This window comes from Sinocyclocheilus rhinocerous, unplaced genomic scaffold (genome assembly GCF_001515625.1).
Source record: "Sinocyclocheilus rhinocerous isolate Xijiao unplaced genomic scaffold, SAMN03320098_v1.1 scaffold4662, whole genome shotgun sequence".
In the NCBI taxonomy this organism is placed as follows: Eukaryota; Metazoa; Chordata; class Actinopteri; order Cypriniformes; family Cyprinidae; genus Sinocyclocheilus; species Sinocyclocheilus rhinocerous.
Genome location: NW_015628677.1, coordinates 172,491 through 193,797, shown reverse-complemented (window position 1 = coordinate 193,797; position 21,307 = coordinate 172,491). Strand labels below are relative to the sequence as shown.

Below are 21,307 nucleotides of genomic sequence, written 5' to 3'. Positions count from 1 at the left end.
AATTTGAATTGTGCAAGATCACCAGACAATTGTATCACTGTACCAATGACAGTAAAAACTTATTTTAAGTAATTAATTTATATAAAAAAATACATATGTGCAGATTAACTTGAACTTCTAATTCAAACACTCTGCAATGATTTGTAACAGCTGTCTGACAAGCGATCAAGAGAAGTAAAACCTTCTTTGTCCAGATAAAAGCATAATTTCTAATTAATAAATTGAAGGCCCTTGAAGAAGGCAAGGGGTTTATATACCAAATAGTTCAAGTTCAATATTAAAAAAGAACAAAGCAGAGCATTTAAAAGAAACATATGAAGGTGACTATACTACTCCCTTTTGTAAAAAAAATAAAAATAAAATAGCCAAGAGGAAGAAACCGAAATGAACACAGAGCAAGATTTTTTATAATGCACAATATCTGAACATGTTCGGAAATATAAAAGCGGAGTCAAGAGAAGGCCCAGATGAGCAGAGTTTTTTTTTCTTCTTCTTCTGCATTTTGGAGGGAATCTGGAGCATTTTACAGAACAGATGCAAACAAGACAATGTGTTAACCTGAACACTCCATAACCAGATGATAAAGAATGGCAATAAAAACAACAGAAAACAAAGGTGTAAATGACAATAATGAATATGCCAGGTCAGAAGATTTGTACAATGCAACAGTAGCCCCTCACTGCAGAACAAAAGATCCAGGAGGCATGGTTGGATCCACATCTAGGGGGTGGAGATTGGTAGGTTTAGGGGTGGAGACGGGTAGGTTTAGGTATATGTAAGGTGAGAGGAGTTGGATCTGGATCCAACCACGCCCCTGGATCTTGTGTTCTGCAGTGAGGACCATCTCCAATGCAAGTTTGAAAGAGTTTAAAAAGGACACAACTCAATACTGTCCTCTGCAGGTCAGGTGGAGTATTACAATGAAAGGAGTGAAAGACATGTAGAACTTTGAGAATGATGTATGTTCCAATTCTGTGGAAATCTGCTGAGTTTTGTGGCTGCGAATTTCGTGTGGTCAAGTCATTAGTGGGCCTAGAGTTATAGAGATATACTGATGCACTAATCTAGGCAATTACTTGACTTCAAGAGATCATAATATAAAATTATAAATAACAATAATGAGCCTCTTAGTCTTTTACAGTAACTACATCCCACCCTTGAAGAAAGATGCTGTATATTCAAAAAACTGAAATGAGAACAATAAATAAGTAGCAAATAAGTGTAATTCAAAGTTATTCTAGGTAAAGAATTAAAACCAATGTATTTCACCAAGAGATCTAACTCAATAACTGAAGCTTATTAGAAAGAATCTGAACTTGAATATTGCCGAGTTCAGTCATCACCAGTAAAGGTCTTGAGAATTAACAGAATTAAATATAGGCAATAATATGAAACTAATGAGAAATAAGGAATTATTATATCAATACAAAATAAATTATATGTATTTACAACTTTGCTTATCTTTTTAAAACTTAAAAAAGAAAGAAAATCTATTTGTTCATGCCCTCATGTAGTTCATTCTCCCCCTGTGTCACTGTCGGACTCCATTTCAGGAACTGTTGAACTGTACCACTCGGCATTCTCTTCTGGCTCTCCTTGTATACCAGCAAGGGAAATCCCTCCACTTTCTGGCTTTGCCTTCATGTCCATCACCTCCAGCTGCTGGCCCTGGTGTTTGCGCTTCATGTGACGTCGCAGCGTGTTGCGCTCTGCAAAACGCATGTGGCATATTAAGCACTGAAAGGGTTTCTCACCGGTGTGTACTCTCTGGTGCCTCATTAGTTCCCCCGATTCACGAAAACGCCTTGGGCAAAGCTGGCACACAAAGTTTCTCTGACCTGTATGGATGTGTTTGTGTCGCTCAAGATGGCTTGATCTTTTGAACGCCTTGCCACAAAGGTGACATACATGGGGTTTGCTTTGAGAGTGTGTGATGGAATGGCGCTCAAGGTCTGAAAGATAGTAGAAGATCCGCGGACAATACTGACAGTAAAGAATGCGACGAGGGCCTAATGCTTGGTTCTTTGGGTCATTGATTGGAATTACAGGTGATTCAGAACGAATGGGTGAGGTGGAAGAGGTAGTATCTAATGAGTCTGTTTGGTCTACCAAGGTAGACTCAGTCTCACCATCACAGTTTACCTCTGTCTCATTATTTTTACTTTCATGGACTGTGGCAGAGGAATCCGGCTTGGTGGCTTCAGAGCATGAGGAAGGAGTAGTGACCAAATGCGTCTCAGGCTGGTTTTCTTGTTTCTTCTCCACAGACACAGCCAATCTGAGAAGGGCCTCCCGAAAGGAAGTGGGCACGGGTGTGTCAGAGTAGGCATCAGTGCTGAATTGCTTGGTTGGACTAGTAGAGGTCACTGTGGACGTGCTAGAGGAAGCAGTTGATGAGGTAGGGCTAGCAGGAAGTTTAGAAGGGTTATTCAGTCCTGAGATGTCTGTAGCTGTGTCAGAGGAAATCGTGCTGAGGCTGAGAAGTGACGGACGTGAACTTAATGTAGATCCCAAATCAAGTGGACAAGTAGCCAAGGGAAGTGCAACAGTTGAAGAGGAGGAAATCTGAGATAATTGCCCAGGCGAGGACGAACTCTGAGTTGAGGACACCTGAGGAGATGACAAAACTAGGAACATGGGGGAGGACTGAGTGTTCTGACTAAGAGGAACCGGTAAGGAAAAGGTAATTAGCCCTGGGTTACCTTTAGAGGCTGGTGAGGAAAGAGACTGAAGCTGAGATGGAGGAAGAAGAAGAATGGGGGTGTTTGACCCTGTAGTATTAGCCACAATCTGAATGGGAACTGATGCCAAGTCAGATATGGCAGGTATGATGGGGGGTTTAGCATGAGCTACGGAACTGTAAGAAGATTTTGGCTCCAGGTTTGGGGCAACTTGTGAGGTTTCCACTGAGACATGACCTATAGGCATATTTGGACATAGTGAATTGGGTAGTGTCTGTAGTCTGTAGTCTGCAATATCCTGTGTATCAGCAATGGAAGAGGGCTTATCTTCAGCTTGCCTTGCGCTTAGAGCTGTTTGTTCAGAGAGTCCCTCAATGTGTTGTATATTATCAATTTGTGGGACTTTCTGTCCATCTGCGGTGAGTGTGTAAGGAATGCCCTGGTCATCTATAAGTAGTGTATCCATTGGATCTGGGGTTATGATGTTGGGGTATGATGCAGTTGGCATGGCTTCAAGCGAAGAGGAGGACAGATGTCCATCCCAATGCTGTGGCAGATATATATGAGCGTCATTTACTGATGCAATCCAGCAAATTTCATTATCATCCTCCTGCTCCACTTCTACATGTTGAGGTTCATCCTCAATTTCATCAACTTCCATATGAAGTGAACCTTCATATTCAGGGTCTACAACCCATTCACACTTCCTCTCCTTATTTCGGTCTTTCTTTTTTGGTAGGCTTAAATCTAATACCATGTCTTCTTCACATTGTACCAAAGAACTTGTCACTGCCATGTTCCTTCCAATATCAAGTCTCTCCTCTCTTACATTACATAAAATTTGTGTTTTATTGTCTTCAATGCAGTCTTTACTATATTCTAATCTTTCTTTGTTTGCATTTATGTCCATCCCAGGTTTACTCACTCTTACATGAGCTATATCAACAACCTGTGTTTTATTCTCAATACACAACTCCTTGCTTGTTTGATTGCCTCCACCAGGTGATGGTAGTTTGTCATTATGGAAACTTATATTTAAAATAGATTGTTGTTGAACCTTAATCTCTAGTAAATCATTGGTTGGGATGTTAGCAATGTTTGTAGCTTTGGTTGTTACCTCACAAGCTTCTGTCCTAGCATTATCAGACTCCATCTTGGGTATCAGCTGCATGTTTGTTGGTAGACTCCTTGTGTTCTCATCAAAAGTAACTAATTTATATTCAACAGTCTTTTTTTCAAGTAGACTCATCTGGTCTGAGTCTGATTCATTTTTTGGCGAGTTCTGCTTACTGTAATCCTTTACAACTTCTGCCTGATCTTGTGGTGGAACAAGAAACACATCTGGGGTCACATTGTCTTTAGATTCAGTCCTCAATGAGAGTCCCTCATCTGATAACTCACCCTCCTCACCCACAGACATTTGGCTATCTTTGGTGGCAGTAAGATCAGTCCACTTAATATGTGGAATGGTCTCACCTATCCTGTCCAATGTTTGTTGTTTGCGCATAGCAACTTCTCTACATTCAGCAGTAGAGAAGAAATCATATTATTCAGTACTCATGGAGTAAGTCAGTTCATTATAACCTGAGAGAACACTGAAATATTGCCTGACAGTGCCACACAATCTTGCATAATCCATGTAATGGCACCATTGCCAGTTCCTTTCCCATCTGATGTAACTGCTGATTTTCACCCATGTCTCTGCCAGTGCCATCAGTCAGGACCTTCTACTCATCTAAGGCATCAATCTAAAACAAAAAACAAACAAACAAACAAAAAACATAAGACAAAAACAAGATTCTACATTCTGTAAAAAAAATAACACAACTCAAGTTATAAAGACAAATCTCAAATGATCTATTGTTTAAGGTAACAATCCTTTATAAAACATTAAAGGGATAGTTCACCCAAAAATGAAAATTTGATGTTTATCTGCTTACGTTCTCTCACGCGAACTCATTCGGGAGTGGTGACTTTCCACGTATTCCCAACTTCTGAGCCTGCTCGCCTGAAGTTATGGTTGATTGCTCTTCGGCTGGATATCAACACACCCATTAACGTAAACTACGCCAGAGCGCGTACACACCTCACGCATCGGATGCCGTGCGCGCGCTCAAGGAAGTTGGACATAGTGTTGTATTAGAGGTAAAAAATGATATAAATACTGTTCGGTTTCTGGCACAAACCGATCGTTTCGTGTCTTAGGACATCAATGTGTCGTCACGAGCCGCAGGGTTTAATTTGGATTTGTCTGTGCATGTTTTTTTTACTCTCATAGATTTTGTTACCATTGCCATGCATTATACGACTGATAGACTGCAACGGTTAAAGTTAAAAATCATCATATGTGTTCTACTGAAGAAACAAAGTCACCTACATCTTGGATGCCCTGGGGGTAAGCAGATAAACATCAAATTTTCATTTTTGGGTGAACTATCCCTTTAATGCCGTCAAAATGTACAAATTAACTGCAACTTCAAAAAATCACCTTTTTGAAGTTCCAGTCCCTTTGTATACTCTTAATAAATTATTACTAACATTTAATACTAAATTTAATAATTATTCAATATTTAATACTGCCACATTCTTTGTTATATTGTTATAGGAGTGTATTTACATATAAAAAGACAATGTGGCTTGGAAAAATTTTTTTTTACAATAATTTGTTCATTTTCTGAACTAAGGGGTTTGTTTTGTTTACAAACATTTATGAATTATTTATTTTCACAAGCATAACAAACGGAATCATAACAGATACTGCAGTTAAACACAACAGACAGAGGAGGCAATATAGAGTGCCTTGATTTAAAAAATGTGTACTTATATTTATCTTATATATATCTAGGGATCAGCACTAATAATGTATTAGTAATATAAAAATAATAAAGTCATTTGCATCTTTGTTAACAACATGATTAAATTTCAGGTTATTTTCATTTAATATTGATGACTACCAAAAACATACATTCAACAGTAGGATCTGATGACATCCATGAGCAACTCCTCACAGAAAAAAAAAGAAAATACAAGAACACAACCTTTTTGATAGGTTATTATTTTAAAAGCCTGTTTATTACCTGCATACATACTGTCAGAAGCACTATAATAAAAAATAATAATTCTTGGTACACTATTGACCATAGAGAATTTAGCAATTTATTAATTTATTAATTTCTCAGGCTCATTCTGAGAACAAATACTGTCATTATCAACTTTCTGTAGATGCGTTGTTATGGTCCGGTAGGTCAACAAAACTACTCTTGATATATTTTGAAACCTTAGAACACACTTCAGAGGAGACTGGTGGATACTGTTGGCAGATCACATTTTAGCAGTTGTTTTCATTTGTATCAGAAAGTATAACCTCTATATGTTAACTATCTAAATTTAACAGCATTTATCATATAACGCTTTTGACAATAAGTCAAAACAATAAAACATTTTATATTTTCTAAACAGCAATATTATATTTTATTATGGCATACTACTTTTTCATAAACAGTATATTTAAACCAAGAAACCCACCAGTACTTTTTTTATGAATACCACAATATGACTGCAATTTATAAAATATATTAGATTTTGTTGCATAAACACAATCTAATTGTGTTTAGAAGTTAGGAAGTTCTCACATTTAACAATATAAAAAAACACTAAAAACAGACCAATTCTTTGTAAATGAAAAGCTTGATAGGATGCCAACTCAAATCAATAGGCTACTTAATCACGGTACCAAGGAAGATTTTTACAATTCTGACCTTTTTACAATATTTCCAAAAGTACACAAATGCCATGCAGTTAGTCAGAATGCAACGCAATGAGCTTGAGCTGCGCACTGTCATGGTAGCAGGTCCACTCCTCCTTCCCGTGGTTTTCATCACAAATTAACTGTCAACGCGCATGGCTCAAGGTTTGACACCAATGCCTTTGTCCGTACACTCAGCCATGCAGCACTGTGGGAGAGTTAGAGATCAACACGGGGACATTCGACGCCATTACGCGCCGGAGGTCCGTTTAAAGAAGACAAATATAAAGCCAAACATCGGGTTTGATGTCTGTGGGGTCCAGACTGCGAGTCGAACCCGTGCCATTACATGACCAAAAGTATCTGTCTGAAGGATATACCCTCCCCATAACCTGTGTATTACAAATACACTTTAATTATTCACATATTTTGGTCAAAACACTGACTGCGCTCGAACCTGCGACCAGCCATTTTATGCGTACCGAGGGTTCGAGCCGGTGACAGCGCTCAGACACACTGCTGCCTTGGAAACCTTATTTCAAACTTTCTAAGACAACCAACGCTCTTTAACTGCTACTCACAAGAACGCACATTTCTTCTCAAAAGCTTACAACCATTCGCACACATTGCTTCTTTATAACTGAAATATTGAATACGAAACTGTTCTCACCCTACGAGTCAGCTCGCGCAGGCACTGACTGGCCCGACCCTGAGATACTTCCGGAAGACCAAATATGAATGAATGACTGGGCGGGAGAGGTTGAGCGCGAGCGAAAGGGGAGGGGGGGATGTCGTGGTGTTGCAGTTTTCTACGTCCGACCTGGACACGCTTTAGCACTGACATTTTGGAGCATAACTTCAGTTGTGGTGTAGCCAATATGTTCACATTATTTTCATGATAATTAACGCATTTAGTAATATGTACATTAAATTGTGGCACATCATTCAATATAAACAATTATTTATAATGTGACAATTATATCATTGTTAATTTTAGAATATGTTCATTACTGTATTAAGATTTATACATTTTAGTGATGCAAACGACAGGGGATATTTAAATTTCTTAATTTTCTTGAAGTAAAATATATTGTATTTTATAGTATATTGTAGCCTATTTTTAGGTTTGGAGATGGAAGATAGCATTCAAACAATTCTTTGTACGCTACAGAAATCGTTTATACAGACTAACCAGGTAAAATTAAATCATTGTTGATAATGACAACAAACATTCCAGATTCTTTATTGAAGAATCATGATATTACAAGAGGAAAATACATTCAAAGATGATTCACTGTGAAGTTCACACAATGCAAAACTGAATCCGTATGACAGCAATAATTCAGCAAGGCTTTTATGCTATAATATTCCCAAGCAGACTCTATTCTTTATGTAATCCAATCAAGCAGTCCAGTCAAAGATCAGTTAACTCTAAACGTATCTGCTTTTGAAATACAGTAAAATTAGAGAGATATCAGACATTGCATGATTTCAGAGTTCATCTTTAGCCTGTGCATTCATGGTTGTGGGTTTGACAAACATATTAGTTAGCCAAAATAAACAAAGAAATAAAATATTGTAACAAGATAAACACCAATGCTGCCTCAAAAATCACTTTGTTTTACACTTTGTATGACAACAAAACACAAGAAAAGAGAGCAGCTTATGGAAACCAAGACCTCAAGCAAGTATGAGGATGTTTATCAGATATGACAACAACTTCTGTTTAAGGTAACTTTGTCAATGCAACATACAACACAGAAAAGAGAAGAGTTAAGTGAGGCATAACTGTGAGATCCTACTAGGATCCGGTCCAAATAAAATTTAGTTGGCACATTAATAAGGCAATTTATGTTGATCCAGACTCCAGGTCATGGTGTCAGATTGAAGAGAGAGCTGTGTGTGCCAACATGCAAAATGTGTTGTCAAAATTTGATGAGCTTACTGAAGGTCAGCAGGATCACATGGATTAATCTCTGAAATCAGACGATGAGGAAAGAGCTTGAACTGCAGCCAGGTAGGGTCTAAAGAGGGAGACGAAGGTAATGCAGGGTTATTTTTAAGTGTAATGTTATTATATTATGTGCATAAATGTGGTGTGAATTATGTACCAAGATAGCAGCTAGGTTGCTTGAGCTGTCCATCCACGCAGACCTCTGTGGCAGTGAAGCTGCACAGTTTTTCTGGCTGAACATAGGGAAATATTTAAAGATTTTAAAAGAAGTAAGGATGTGTGTGCATTTTTTTTCTGTAATTTGCTCCTTATTTATAAGATCAGTTAACTCTAAACATATCATAAAACTGCTTTTGGAATACAGAGAGCATCAATACATGGCATGATTTCTGAGTTCACCTTTAGCCTGTGCATTCTTGGTTGTGGGTTTGACAAACATATCAGGTAGCAGAAAATCACTTTTTAACAAAGAAATAAAATATTATAACAAGATAAACACCAACGCTACCTCAAAAATCAGTTTTACACTTTGTATGACAATAAAATACATGAAAAGAGAGCAGCTTACAGCAACCATAACCTCAAGCAAGTATGAGGGTGTTTGCATATATCAAATATGACACAAATTCTGTTTAAGGTAACATTGTCAATGCAACATACAACAAAGAAAAGAGAAGAGTTAAATGAGGCATAACTGAGATCCTACTGAGATCCGTTCCAAAACCAATTTAGTTGGCACGTTAATAATACAATTTACGTTGATCCAGACTCCAGGTCATGGTGTCAGATTGAAGAGAGAGCTGTGTGTGCCAACATGCAAAATGTGTTGTCAAAATTTGATGAGTTCACTGAAGGTCAGCAGGATCACATGGATCAATCTCTGAAACCAGCCGATGAGGAAAGAGCTTGAACTGCAGCCAGGTAGGGTCTAAAAAGAAAAGCGGGAGACGAAGGTGATGCAGGGTTATTTTTAAGTGTAATGTTATTATATTATGTGCATAAATGTGGTGTGAATTATGTACCAAGATAGCAGCTAGGTTGCTTGAGCTGTCCATCCACGCAGACCTCTGTGGCAGTGAAGCTGCACAGTTTTTCTGGATGTTTACAGAAAAATGTCACATTCTCTCCATGAGCAACCACTCCATCCGTCAGATCATATGGCCAACGCTTTACTCCTCCCACGATCACCCTGCTGCATTGAGCAGGGACTGGACAGCGGGCTGATCGGAAAGACAAGGGAAGAAACGGTGAAGAGAATGATGCTATTTGTCATGACAAAAAGGAAAGGAGGTTTACGATTCACGGCTGGAAACCAAAACATTCCAAACCATATATTTATACACCTTAAATTTTCAATGGCGTGTTAGAACGAGCCGTTTTATGTAGGTGTGGCTGACTCTTAACTTTTCTAAAGAATATCTCTTTGGATTTGAGACTTTAGTCTTTGCAACTTTACAGATCTTCTTTATGCACCAAGAGCTTGTAACACTCCAAAGAGAAAGGAAAAATTGAAATCGCATCATATGACCCCTTTAACACAGTCATGATGACTTAATGCCTATTGTTTTGTTGCCAGCTGTATTTACCCCAGCAGGCAGGCTCTGCACTCCATGTCCCATTAGGTAGACAAGTCACTTGATTTGGTCCATCCAACAAGAAATTCTTTTTGCATAGGTAATATAGATTGTACCGCCAACTTCATATTCAGTTCTCTGGACGGCCACCAGATGTCCACGTTCAACTTCCTTAGGAGGAGGACAAACCACACCTGATAACATATAAATGCACACACTTACATACACATGTAAGTTACTACAGAATTAAAAATGAAACCTTAAAAACCTTATTAAGGTTCGTGTTAACATACATATTTATTTTACAACTTTTTGACTTTTGTAACAATGAGTATTTTAATGTGTAAAAACTGGCCTTCACTTCATGTGCCTCAGGGTTATACACATTTTAATTATAAATAAAAAAATTTAAAAAAGGAAGGAGCAGTCGAAATTAATTTTTGTGGTAATCAATCTTATGCCTATATTTCGACTGAGCTTAAAAGGATAGTTTACCCAAAAATAAAATTCTGTCATCATTTACTCACCCACAAGTTGTTCCACACCTGAATGAATTTCTTTCTGCTGTTAAACACAAAAGAAGATATTATGACGCATGTTTGGTAACGAAACAGTAGACAGTAGCCACTGACTCCGTAAGTAGCCTATGGAAAAATACTATGGAACTCAATGGCTACCGTCATCGGTTACCAACATTCTTCATATCTTCTTTTATGTTTAGCAGAAGAAATTCATACAAGTTTGGAACAACTTGAGGGATGGGTAAATGATGACAATTTTCATTTTTGGGCGAACAATCCCTTTAACTTGTACTGAATCCAGAATATGCATTTAAAACAAGCCTAGGTTGATCCAACAGGGGGCAGCATTGCCCCAGCATGTATTAGTCAAACCCGCATCGGCTTCACTAGCTCTGCACACTCACAAATTCATTTACACATAGTGCCCTATCCACCTACACACAAACCCACACAGTCTTCATTGCTCTTCTCTCTCTCGCTGTCCTCTCATTTCTCTCTCATTACTTTGCTCCATGGTGTGCAAGAGCATACAAACCAAGTTCTCTTTAGCAGTTTGGATCAACATCTTCCTCAAGCACATACTAATACACCTGCTATTTCCTTTTAGCAGGATCAATGTCTCAGTCATTCCCATGTGGAGGAGTTCATGTAGACACACACACACACATACACACAGGCCTACGCATACTTACGGCGACAGATGGGGTGAGGGTATTGCCACATCTGGTTCTCATGACAGATATTCTCACTATCTCCAATCAGCACAGATCTGTAAGGGAAAGAGGGTGCGGAGTGTAGATTTGCATGATAAAACTAGGTATTCTGTTTATATCAGCCACAGTTTTTTCACTTCAGTCTCACCCAGGTGCACATTGGTACTGGATGGTGGATCCCACGGTGGCATTGCCCTGCACAGAGAGCAGATCATCATCATCAGGCAAAGAACAGGACACCTCAGGCACCAGAACCGGCTCTGCTGCAAGACCTCCTCCTGGGAAGGCTGACGGAAAAATCAAAATAGCTTATTTATCTCTTGACTTGAGTATGCATTAAAATGCTTGGTTGATTTGGTAGACATCTAGTTGAAAACGTGCAAAGTTTTTAGAATTGTACTCTTTGTATTCATGTTTCTTATTGTTTTGGAAAAATCTTTTCAATTTAAAGTTTCTGAGTCAGAGTCTGATATTGGCTCAAATGGGGGCTGACACAAGGATTTGAGAACAACATTCAAATCCCACGTCGGACTCCACACACCACATGGAGGAAATAAACTATTAGCTCCTATCAGGAAGGCAACAATTAACCTGTCAGACCCAAGCAAATACTAAACTCAGATTGATGAGCACGCTAATGGCGCCACATTAGTTCCAAAAGATGCTGCAAAAAATCTAAAATGCATCCCACTGAACAGTGTAATGGATCAACATTGCGGCTAGAACACCAGTCACAAAACACTTTCCACTTACAAGTGTACAACTTTTGTGTAGACGCAGCACAAACATTCAAAACAGTGTCCCTGGCCCTCTGTGAACACTCCAAGAAAGGCCTGGTGGTCCCAGAGGCCACACCCCCAGTTTCAATCGGTCTGGATGTGGGTACCAAACTTTCCCTCCTAACTGACTCAGTAGGTCTGGTCTGCTTGGCAAACGACAAGGTTGTCCTACTGTCAGTGAGAGAAGAATCTGAAGGCCAATGTGGAGCTACTAACAGCAGACGATGACCGGATTCGCACACTCCTCCAAATCAGTGGTAACAGGGGGAAAGCATATGTATCATGTCTGGCCAATTGTGGGCTAATGCATCCAGACCCTGAGATCCTGGTTCGTCCCTCAGGGAGAACCAATGAAGGCAGTGAGATTGAGACTGTCTGTGAACACGTCTACCGCTGCAGTCCCATAAGTCCTCAATATCATCTGCACCACTTCTGGGTGTAGAGTCCAATCTCCGTGTGACACCCTGCCACGTGAAAGAGCATCCGCGGCATGACTGGTAGATACAATGCCTGGATGGAAAGCAGGTTGGTCTGAGCCCAGACAAGTAGTTTGCAAGCCACCTGAAGTGCACTCCGTGATCTTGTGCCTCCCTGATGATTGATATAAAAAACTGTCACCCTGTTGTCTGTGTGTACCAGAACATATTTCCCCTGAGAACAGACTGAAAATGAAGAAGGATAAGAAACACTGCTGTCAACTCTAGATCATTTTTGTGCACTGTGTGCAGGGCCCCCTTCCAAGTGCCATTCACTCCTCTTCTGCGCCAGACTCCACCCCATCCAAAAAGACTGGCATCTGCCCTGACGACCTCCCATCGAGCAGCTGGAGGTCCCAATGGAACACCTCTGAGGAGAAATTGCTTCTGTATGCCATTCCCATGAACGCAAACCGAAGGAATCGCCTGTGTTCTGGAGCAATCGGAACATAAAAATAGACGTCCTTTAAATCGATCTTCACAAACCAATCTTGTGGCATAACCGCCTGCAGCACATCTGCTGTGCACAACATCCAAAACGGAAGGAACTTTAGAAAGTGATTCAGATTTTTCAAAAGATCAGCCGAAACCTGCCATCCTTCTTGGTGACCAGAAAATAAATGGAAAAGAATCCCCCGGGGTGAACTTGAGGGTCGACTAACTTTGTGGCACCCTTGCGCAGCAAAATCTGGACTTCGTGTGCAAGTGCCTCTGCCTGGCATGGATCGTGAACTCATGCCAGTATGAACAGGGGGTCGACAGCGAAACTGTATACGGTACCCTCTCGAAAGAGTAGTCAGCAGCCACTGATTTGATGTTATCGATCTCCAGCGCTCCAGGTGACTTTCCGTAAAACAGCCCACTGTTGACATCTGTGCGTCAACAATCCCGTGGACGCTTTTCAGTAGAGGTGGGGGGACGTCGCTGATGGCCTGGGTGTTGAACATGAGACTGATGTCCACGCAGTTGAGAGCCAACACGCCTAGGAGGTGGAGGAGCTCGTGGGATCCGATGCTGGAAATGCTGAGGAAGTCTATATGCAGGTCTCGCACCAACATCCACCAGAGGCTGTTGGAGGTGGCATGGATCCAGAAGCTGTCCCCACATGACAGGACCCCGTTTCAGAGACCGATACATGCCCGTCCAAGGCTTCCTGTGCAGCTGATCCAAAGATTCGACAGGGGACTAATGGCAGTCGTCTCAAATTGTTTTGACACACCTGGAAGATGGAGTCAACCAAACCTGGCCCTCGAGCTTGCACGAGAGTGCCTAAAGCGGTGCCACAGTGACTGGCAATAACACCCATTGCTTGTAAAGAGAGTTTAGTTAGTTCTGTCACTAATGTGTCAGAAGAAGCTTCGCTCAGAGAGGAATGTAAAGTTACATGCATGTGCGCCAAGGAATTGGAAACATGGCCAAGGCTTGCTGTAGAATTGTATTCACGGGACAGTAGCTCATCAGTGTGTCTGCACTCGACATTGAAACAGCGCACATTTTCATGAAGTGCCTTATCAGGAGATACAATGAGTGCTGCCACACTAGATTCTATAGGTGGCATGCTCCCAAGTCCCACTATGTCTGGGTCAAAGCCAGAGTGCGAGCCAACTGATCAGGGCGTGTGGCCTTTGATGAGTTTTGTAATGCTGACACCAATACAGATGTGAAGTGTTGGCACTGGGGCAAGGTAAAGCATGTTCTCTGTTCGCAACGTAAAAAAAAACGTTCTCAGAACTTACTGTTGTCTGAGGGGGATCCAGATTGATGCAGGCAAGCATCGCTATTAGTGTTCTTTCCAGTGATGCAACAACTGGAGATGACCCACCTGACTTCTTAGACACGGTCTCACTGCCAGAGTGATTTATCTGCAGACAAAGTGATTTATCTGCAGGCAAATTTTTTTCAGGTCCAGACATTACTGGAGTAGCTTCAAAAAGCGAATCAGAGGCAGTCACTGACATCACATCTAACTCCTGCCCTGTATGCATCGGTGGGGATGGTGTGATGGTGCGATTCAAGTTGAACTAGGGGTGCAATGGTTCTTGGTAAAAAATCGAACCGTACGGTTCTCCACACACGGTTCGGCATGCACTAGGACCGCGGTTCAACTTAAATCTGACAATGCACCTGTAATATGGTCTGTTAGAGTTCGGCTAATGCATGTTTCTGTTGATGGATACAAATTCTGGCTTCCCAATACATTACAACAAGAGCGATGAGAGAAAAAAAACAATACGTGGACAAACCAGTCACTCTTTGTTCAATGCGAGTGCTGTATGTTGTCGGCTGAACAAACAGTATCAGTGCACTGGATCAGTGTGTTCTCTTAAAGTGACAGCACTTTCTTAAAGTTAATTAAACAGCAACAACACGGAAATCACTCACTGCTCTTGATTGAATAACTTTTGTAACTTTAATAAGGAATATTTTTTATTTATACAGTCAAATATGCAATGTAGTTTTTCATTTGATTACTTTATTCAATTTCTGTACCTAAAAACTGTTAGACCTACCTAAAAAACCTGAAAAGCACTGTTTATTTTATTTGTATCTTTGCTCTATTGCATTTATTTGTGCTGTTACTTGTAGTTAGATTATTTGTTCTTATTTTCTTTATTTTTATTTGACAATATAGTTTTTTCCTTAAACATAGCACATACCGAACCGTACCGAAACCGTGATACAAACCGAACCGTGATTAAGTTAAACCGTTGCACCCCTAAGTTGAACCTTCTCTTGTACCTCAATATTAGGCTGAGCCAGGAGAGTCAGTAACAGTAACATCTCTACTGCAGAAGACAGCTGGTCAATTTTGCGTTCTAAATCTTTTTTTTCACTTTGAAATGTCTGTTTACGCTTACAGTCGACTGCATTGACACTGGAGGAGATTAATAGCGATGTAGTATATAGTGATAGCGATGTAGGCAATGACGAATATTGATAGCAATGTAGGCAATGACGAAACAGCTCGCGGATATCCTGAAGAACTCTTCAGCAGCAAGCTTCACAAAATATCGTCACATCTGATTCAATCAAGCGATAAGTCAAGCGAGAATGAGGTCGAGATGATGTGTTAGGGGGTTATTATAGCTCAAGACATGTCACGAGCTGACAGCTTTGTTATTCTGTTCTCAGTCAATCGCGAGCATGAGGGATTTTCCACTAGTGCTTTCAGCACTGCCTCTGGTGGTCTGGAGCGAAAGGAAATAGAACATTCAGTTTTTTTCTTTATTTCTTTTTTTTTTACAAAAATTACAGGAGCCCCTATGAGGACACAGTGATGGAAAAATATGAGGTGGGAGAAAAAAATAATTTCAATGGTTTTGCAAAACTTCTGCTCTTCCCTGAGAATTTGCGAACACATGGTAATTTTTTGTGAACAATCAAAAAACTGATGGTGCAATAATATGAGATGGAAAAAGTATGTTTTTCAATGTTTGTGCGCAAAGTTTCTTTGTGAAAAGCAATACTTAAAAAAAAAGTTTGGCAAGCGAATGCAAAAGTTTTGCAACACAAAAGTTTTAGAAATCAGAAGTATATTCAGGTCATTGCATTGCATTTTATGTATTTCTGAATAAGTAGATAAAAATGAGTGTCACATTAAAATGTGTCAATGCCTGTTCACACTAAGAACAATACATTTTTAAAAATCGTTCTAATTCTATGAGAATAGGGAAGTTCACACCACAACTATAACCATAACAACACAGGGAAAAAATATTGTTGGAATCACTTTCAGAACTTGATGAATGATAAAAACATTGACAGCCAGTCTGAATCTACCCCATTTTAAAGAGCATGAGGTGATGACAAAAGATGACAAAACTGCAGCACAATTTCTAAAATAAACAGAACGTTATTGTCCATTGGACACTAATACAGTAATCTTTACAGTTATCGTTCTTGGTGTGAATGGGCCTTAAGAGCAGAGATATTACAACTAAAAGCCCTCCGTTATTCAGCCTCCCTGGATTTTGGTACATGGTCGTGACAGGAATTCAAATGGATGACCCTGTGGATATTGGCCTGGAGCTTTTATCTACTGCATTAGATGAGGTAGCATTAGTACAAATACATGACTGGGTGAATGGACAGATGGATATGTAGGGAATGGATTCACAGGTCAACGTGTGGCTGAGCGGGTACCCAGATGATGGATGGACAGAATGTGCGGCTTCATTTTGAGTTTTATCAGAAAAAAATCCATCTGGAACAAGCTGTTCTCACATTCCCTCTTGAGCAGTTGACTCATACTGTTATGTATCAAATCTCTCCCCCTTTTGTGAGGATGACTGATTAATGAAGGGGGAGGAAATCACACAGTCAACATGCATACATACCAAATTTCCGTTGTACATCAATTCAGCTTTGAATGCGCTTGAACTTTGTGTGTGAATCCAGCATATCTACATGCCTGTCTCTGCTTGTTAAATATTCCATGTCACTGATCTGCAGATAACAGAGCACTGCATGATGGTTCTCACAGACCCCAAACGCCCACACTTCGGCTCTTTTGACAGCTCATTCCTAGAAATACCTCTCATGTTACTCCAGGAAATGTGTGTGTGAATGTATGCATGTGTTACAGAGGGGGTGATACTGGGAATGCTGCAGCCTGCAGCTCTGCAGATTCACACCTCCTCTCCACAGAGCTGGAGTCTAAAGACTAAAACCCCAAAGCTCAGGCACAAGTGGTGACCCAGGTCCACAAGCTCTAAGCTTTTATTACTCATGCAACCAAAAAAAAAACATTATTATGCAGACACTGACACATATTTCTCATTTTTTCCTGCATTCATGGTCGGTAGCACACAATATCACTACCAAATATTGCTGCTATGAAGTCATTCTCCCTGAATTGCACAATATTGACATTAACTGCATGGTTTACAAACAAGATGAGGGCAACAGGACTGATGTTTTCATGTCATGTTCCATTTTTAATGTGTATTTATGCAATATCAGATTTTTAAATGTTACAGACCCAGAGACCCCCATCTAGACTCTGAACCAACCCAAGGACCTTCAATATAGAAATGCTAAATTTTCTTGGTTACACTATAGTAATGTTCACTAATATACCAAAAAATATCACCTTCTATAATTCTCTGAGCCATTTTTATGTTTATAATCCTATTTATTTCATATATGTATCTGTTTTAGGACCACCTGCAAGACCTTCTGCAGACCTCTAGTTGAAAATATGGCCATAGTAGAACAGTTTTAGGTTTTATGGTTATTTAGGAAACAATCTATGTTCCAGTGCTTTAAAGAACCCAGGAGGGCATCACTTTTCCTCTGTTATAGTTTATACCTATACAGACCTACAATCCAATAACAAGACGTTTTTCCTGATCTCCAAAGAAACATAGAGAGAGTTCATATCCCTTTATAATGAAAAATGGATTTAAGTATATCAGGAGGGTTCTTTGCTAAACCTAAGGTGCAACAGAAACCATTAGAGAAACTTTAAGATGTATTATATATATTCCAAAGACAGAACGATTGAGTGATAGAATAACAGATAGACAGACAGACAGAAAGACCGAAAGATAGACAGACAGACAGACAGACAGATAGACAGATAGATAGATAGATAGATAGATAGATAGATAGATCTCAAGAATCAAGTTCTCAAGAACTGTTACGTCCCTTTTGTTCTATTTCTGTGTTTTCTTTTGTTTTAGGATGTGTCATCTTATCTAAACATAAAAAAAAAACAATACATAACAGTTTAAATGTTTTCTCCTTCTTACCTGTACAAACAGGTTCATCTCCACTCCACTGCCGGTCACCTTGGCAACGGCGTATTGTAGAGTCCAGCCCGTTCCGCATGGTGAACCCAGGCTTACAGCGGACCTCAAGCAGAGTGGAGAAAGAGGGTGAAGGGGAAAGGAGAGCTAAATCTAAATTTTTTCCAGGTGGGAGAGGCCATGGACACGTACGACCTGTTCACAGAGAAGAATCACATGAAAACTTTGAACATTGCCTTTAATATCATTAGTCATCGTGTTGGTTTATTTGCTTTTTAAGTTTCGTAATAGTGTGTTTAGATGCATCATGGGGTTTCTAACTCTGACCTGGGGCCACACAGCTGAGTCCGCACTGGCCATCACAGAGACACTGACGTTTGTTTCCACAGTCTTTATCTTGCTGACACTTTTTTGGGCAGGTTTGTCTTCTCTCATTACCCAGTATTCTCTCTGGACACTGTTCTGTTGCATCCACTTTAAGATAAGCATGCACAGAAACATAAAAAATGTGCAGAAATGCACACATCAGTTTCACATACAAGTGGGCTGACACACATACACTACCAGTCAAAAGTTTGAAATAATTAAGATTTTTAAGATATTTTTGAAATAAATCTCGTATGGTCACCAAAGCTGCATTTATTTGATACCGTAAAAATACAATACAATTTACCATTTAAAATAATGGTTTCATATTTGAATATATTTTGCAATGTAATTTATTCCTGTGATGGCAAAGCTGAATTTTCAGCAGCCATTATTGCAGTTTTCAGTGTTACATGATCCTTTTTTTAATTTGTAACAACACATCACACTATCGCTGTTTTATTTTTTAATCAAATTAATGCAGCATTGGTGAGCATACATCTTTCAAAAACATTAAAAAAAAAGGAATTATTCCTAACTTTTGACCAGTAGTGTACATGCAAGCAACATCGCAGTTTAAATAAAATGTATCTGTCTAACTATTTAATCTGTGCCATAAAATAGCAGGCTGTTAAATGTCTGGCTGTCTGTATAAGACACTGTTCTCTGAACAGAGAAACAGGTTTATCCACATAAACCAGTCAGTGATAAATGTAGCCCACCCATAAACAGGATGTAACATTTAAATGTTACAAGCTCATAATAGAACAGAATGTTGGTAATAGAATGAAAGAGCTTAACACAATTATGCATTGCTGATTATGATAATGATTTTGAACTGAAACAGGAAATGATCCACTGCATATGTATGTGTGTGCATTCCAAATTTCATGGAAAACTAGCTCTAAAAAATAGATTCTCAAGGCAATATGTGAAAGGGAGGGGATGGTAGTAGTAAATGACAAAATCACACATCGGACACAGATTTTAAAGGGACAGTATACTCAAAAATGAAAATTCTGTCACCATTTACTTACACTTATGTCATTCCAAAACTTAACAGTTCTTTGTGTAACACAAACTAATTTTTATTTATTCATTTATTTATTTTAAAAAAAATTTTGGGTGAACAGAAATTTTATAAGTAATGAAATGGAGACCATAATGCATTTTTAAATGAAATACAAATGATCATATTTTCTTTACATAAAAAATACAATTCATAAATACTGAGCCTCCACATTTTTTACTCGTCCAACAAGGCAAAGATCCATCACATGAGCTGTCATTCATTCATTATTCATTATCAAATCTTCATCAATCCTTTCATTTTCTCTCAGTCACCCATGCACACAAACACGCTCACCTGATGCTGCAGACAGGCTGCTGAGGGCCCACACACACAGAAGAGACACAAGCAGAGATCGCTCCATCTTTCCTTGACACTCACAGCAGAGGTTATGAAAGAGGTAGCGAGACAGGAGAGGGGATATAAAGATGGGGGAGAGTCTGGAGGAGGGGGTTTTGTGATGGTGTGATGGCGAGGGAGGAGTGAAGTCGCCGTACATGCAAAAACACACACATCTGGGTCGTATTTAGTTTTTTGAATGCTGGGTAGAATTCCGCAGAAAAAAAGACCTTTCACCCAATTCCATTGATGCCAAATGAGCGCAAACACTCACCCCCACATCAAATGACAGGCCTCATGTATACACTCTTCTCCACATACACACAGACCATTCCAAGTTGGATACTGTAGCAAAGTGACCCTCCTGATACAGATTCTTCTCAACACTTAAACTCAGCATCCTACAGCAAGGAACCTGCTTCCTTTAGCAAGAGTAAACACACACTTTGACAGATAAATGTGACCGCGCTTCCACACAGAGCAACCAGCTAAACCAACAAACAAACACATTCAAGTTACGTTCACAGATTTGTTTCTAGATCTCACCCTTTTGATGAATGTCACACTTATTGAGAGAAACATACCTCTTTATCTCACCCTATCTCTCAAGATATCTCTCTCTTCATTTTCTATAAACTGAGGAAGAGTGAACTCAAAAATAAGAATGAAAGTACTTTGAAGAGCATATCGGACAATCTGTGTTGCCTTTGGAAGACAGGAGGGGTCACTTTGGAAACACCTCACTGAGGCCTTCATAAATGTACTGTATGTTGATTTCCCATTCTGTTCCTGGTTTCGTGTCCAGGGTAAGGACACTGAGATGATACAGGTCTACAGGTGCTTATACACCTGGACAATAAACTAGACTGTAAAAATGTGTGTGGGGAGGGGGGGCACCTTTTCAGAAAAGAGTTCTTTGTAAAACAAACAAAAAGGGACCCATGATTTCATGCAATATCTCCTAAGCTCTCTGTCTAAAGACTTCCTAATGTAACTCATCACAGGAAAATGGTTTTGTGGCACTTGAAATATTAGTTGACCTTCCTTGAGTACACAATATGATTTTTCAGATACCCATACAATGGATTTGAGAGCAGTGGTTCTCAAACAGTCTAACTGTGAGGTCTGCCATTGTCAACAACGATATTTGAAGGCCCCCAATTTTAGGTACTTCAACTCACTGTCAAACTTTTTACAGAAACTAGGAGTGGCGATTTAAATTAGTTTAATCAATTAAATATTTATATAAATATTAATAAAAATTAGCTAAAATAATAAAATAAAATAATAATAATAATAAATAATGAAAATGATTAAATTCTTTAATTCTGGAGGTTTCA

At 39.4% G+C, this 21,307-nt stretch overlaps 1 protein-coding gene and 1 pseudogene across 1 annotated transcript; both read right to left on the bottom strand.

Moving 5' to 3' along the window:
• Positions 1-1,508: 1,508 nt before the first annotated feature.
• LOC107737920 (zinc finger protein 236-like) lies at positions 1,509-7,142 on the bottom strand. The gene is made up of 3 exons (XM_016549560.1): positions 7,097-7,142; positions 4,294-4,429; positions 1,509-4,196 (listed from the first exon to the last, which is right to left on the bottom strand). Exon 3 carries the CDS (start codon positions 4,186-4,188, stop codon positions 1,516-1,518), a length of 2,673 nt encoding a protein of 890 aa, XP_016405046.1. The 5' UTR covers positions 4,189-4,196; positions 4,294-4,429; positions 7,097-7,142; the 3' UTR covers positions 1,509-1,515.
• A 2,012-nt stretch (positions 7,143-9,154) lies between these two features.
• Positions 9,155-20,127, bottom strand: LOC107737923 (beta-2-glycoprotein 1-like; annotated as a pseudogene).
• Between the last annotated feature and the right edge of the window lie 1,180 nt (positions 20,128-21,307).

Bases quoted from the DNA above. Each gene is read 5' to 3' on its own strand.
- LOC107737920 (XM_016549560.1), bottom strand. From the start codon at position 4,188: ATGCGCAAACAACAAACATTGGACAGGATAGGTGAGACCATTCCACAT.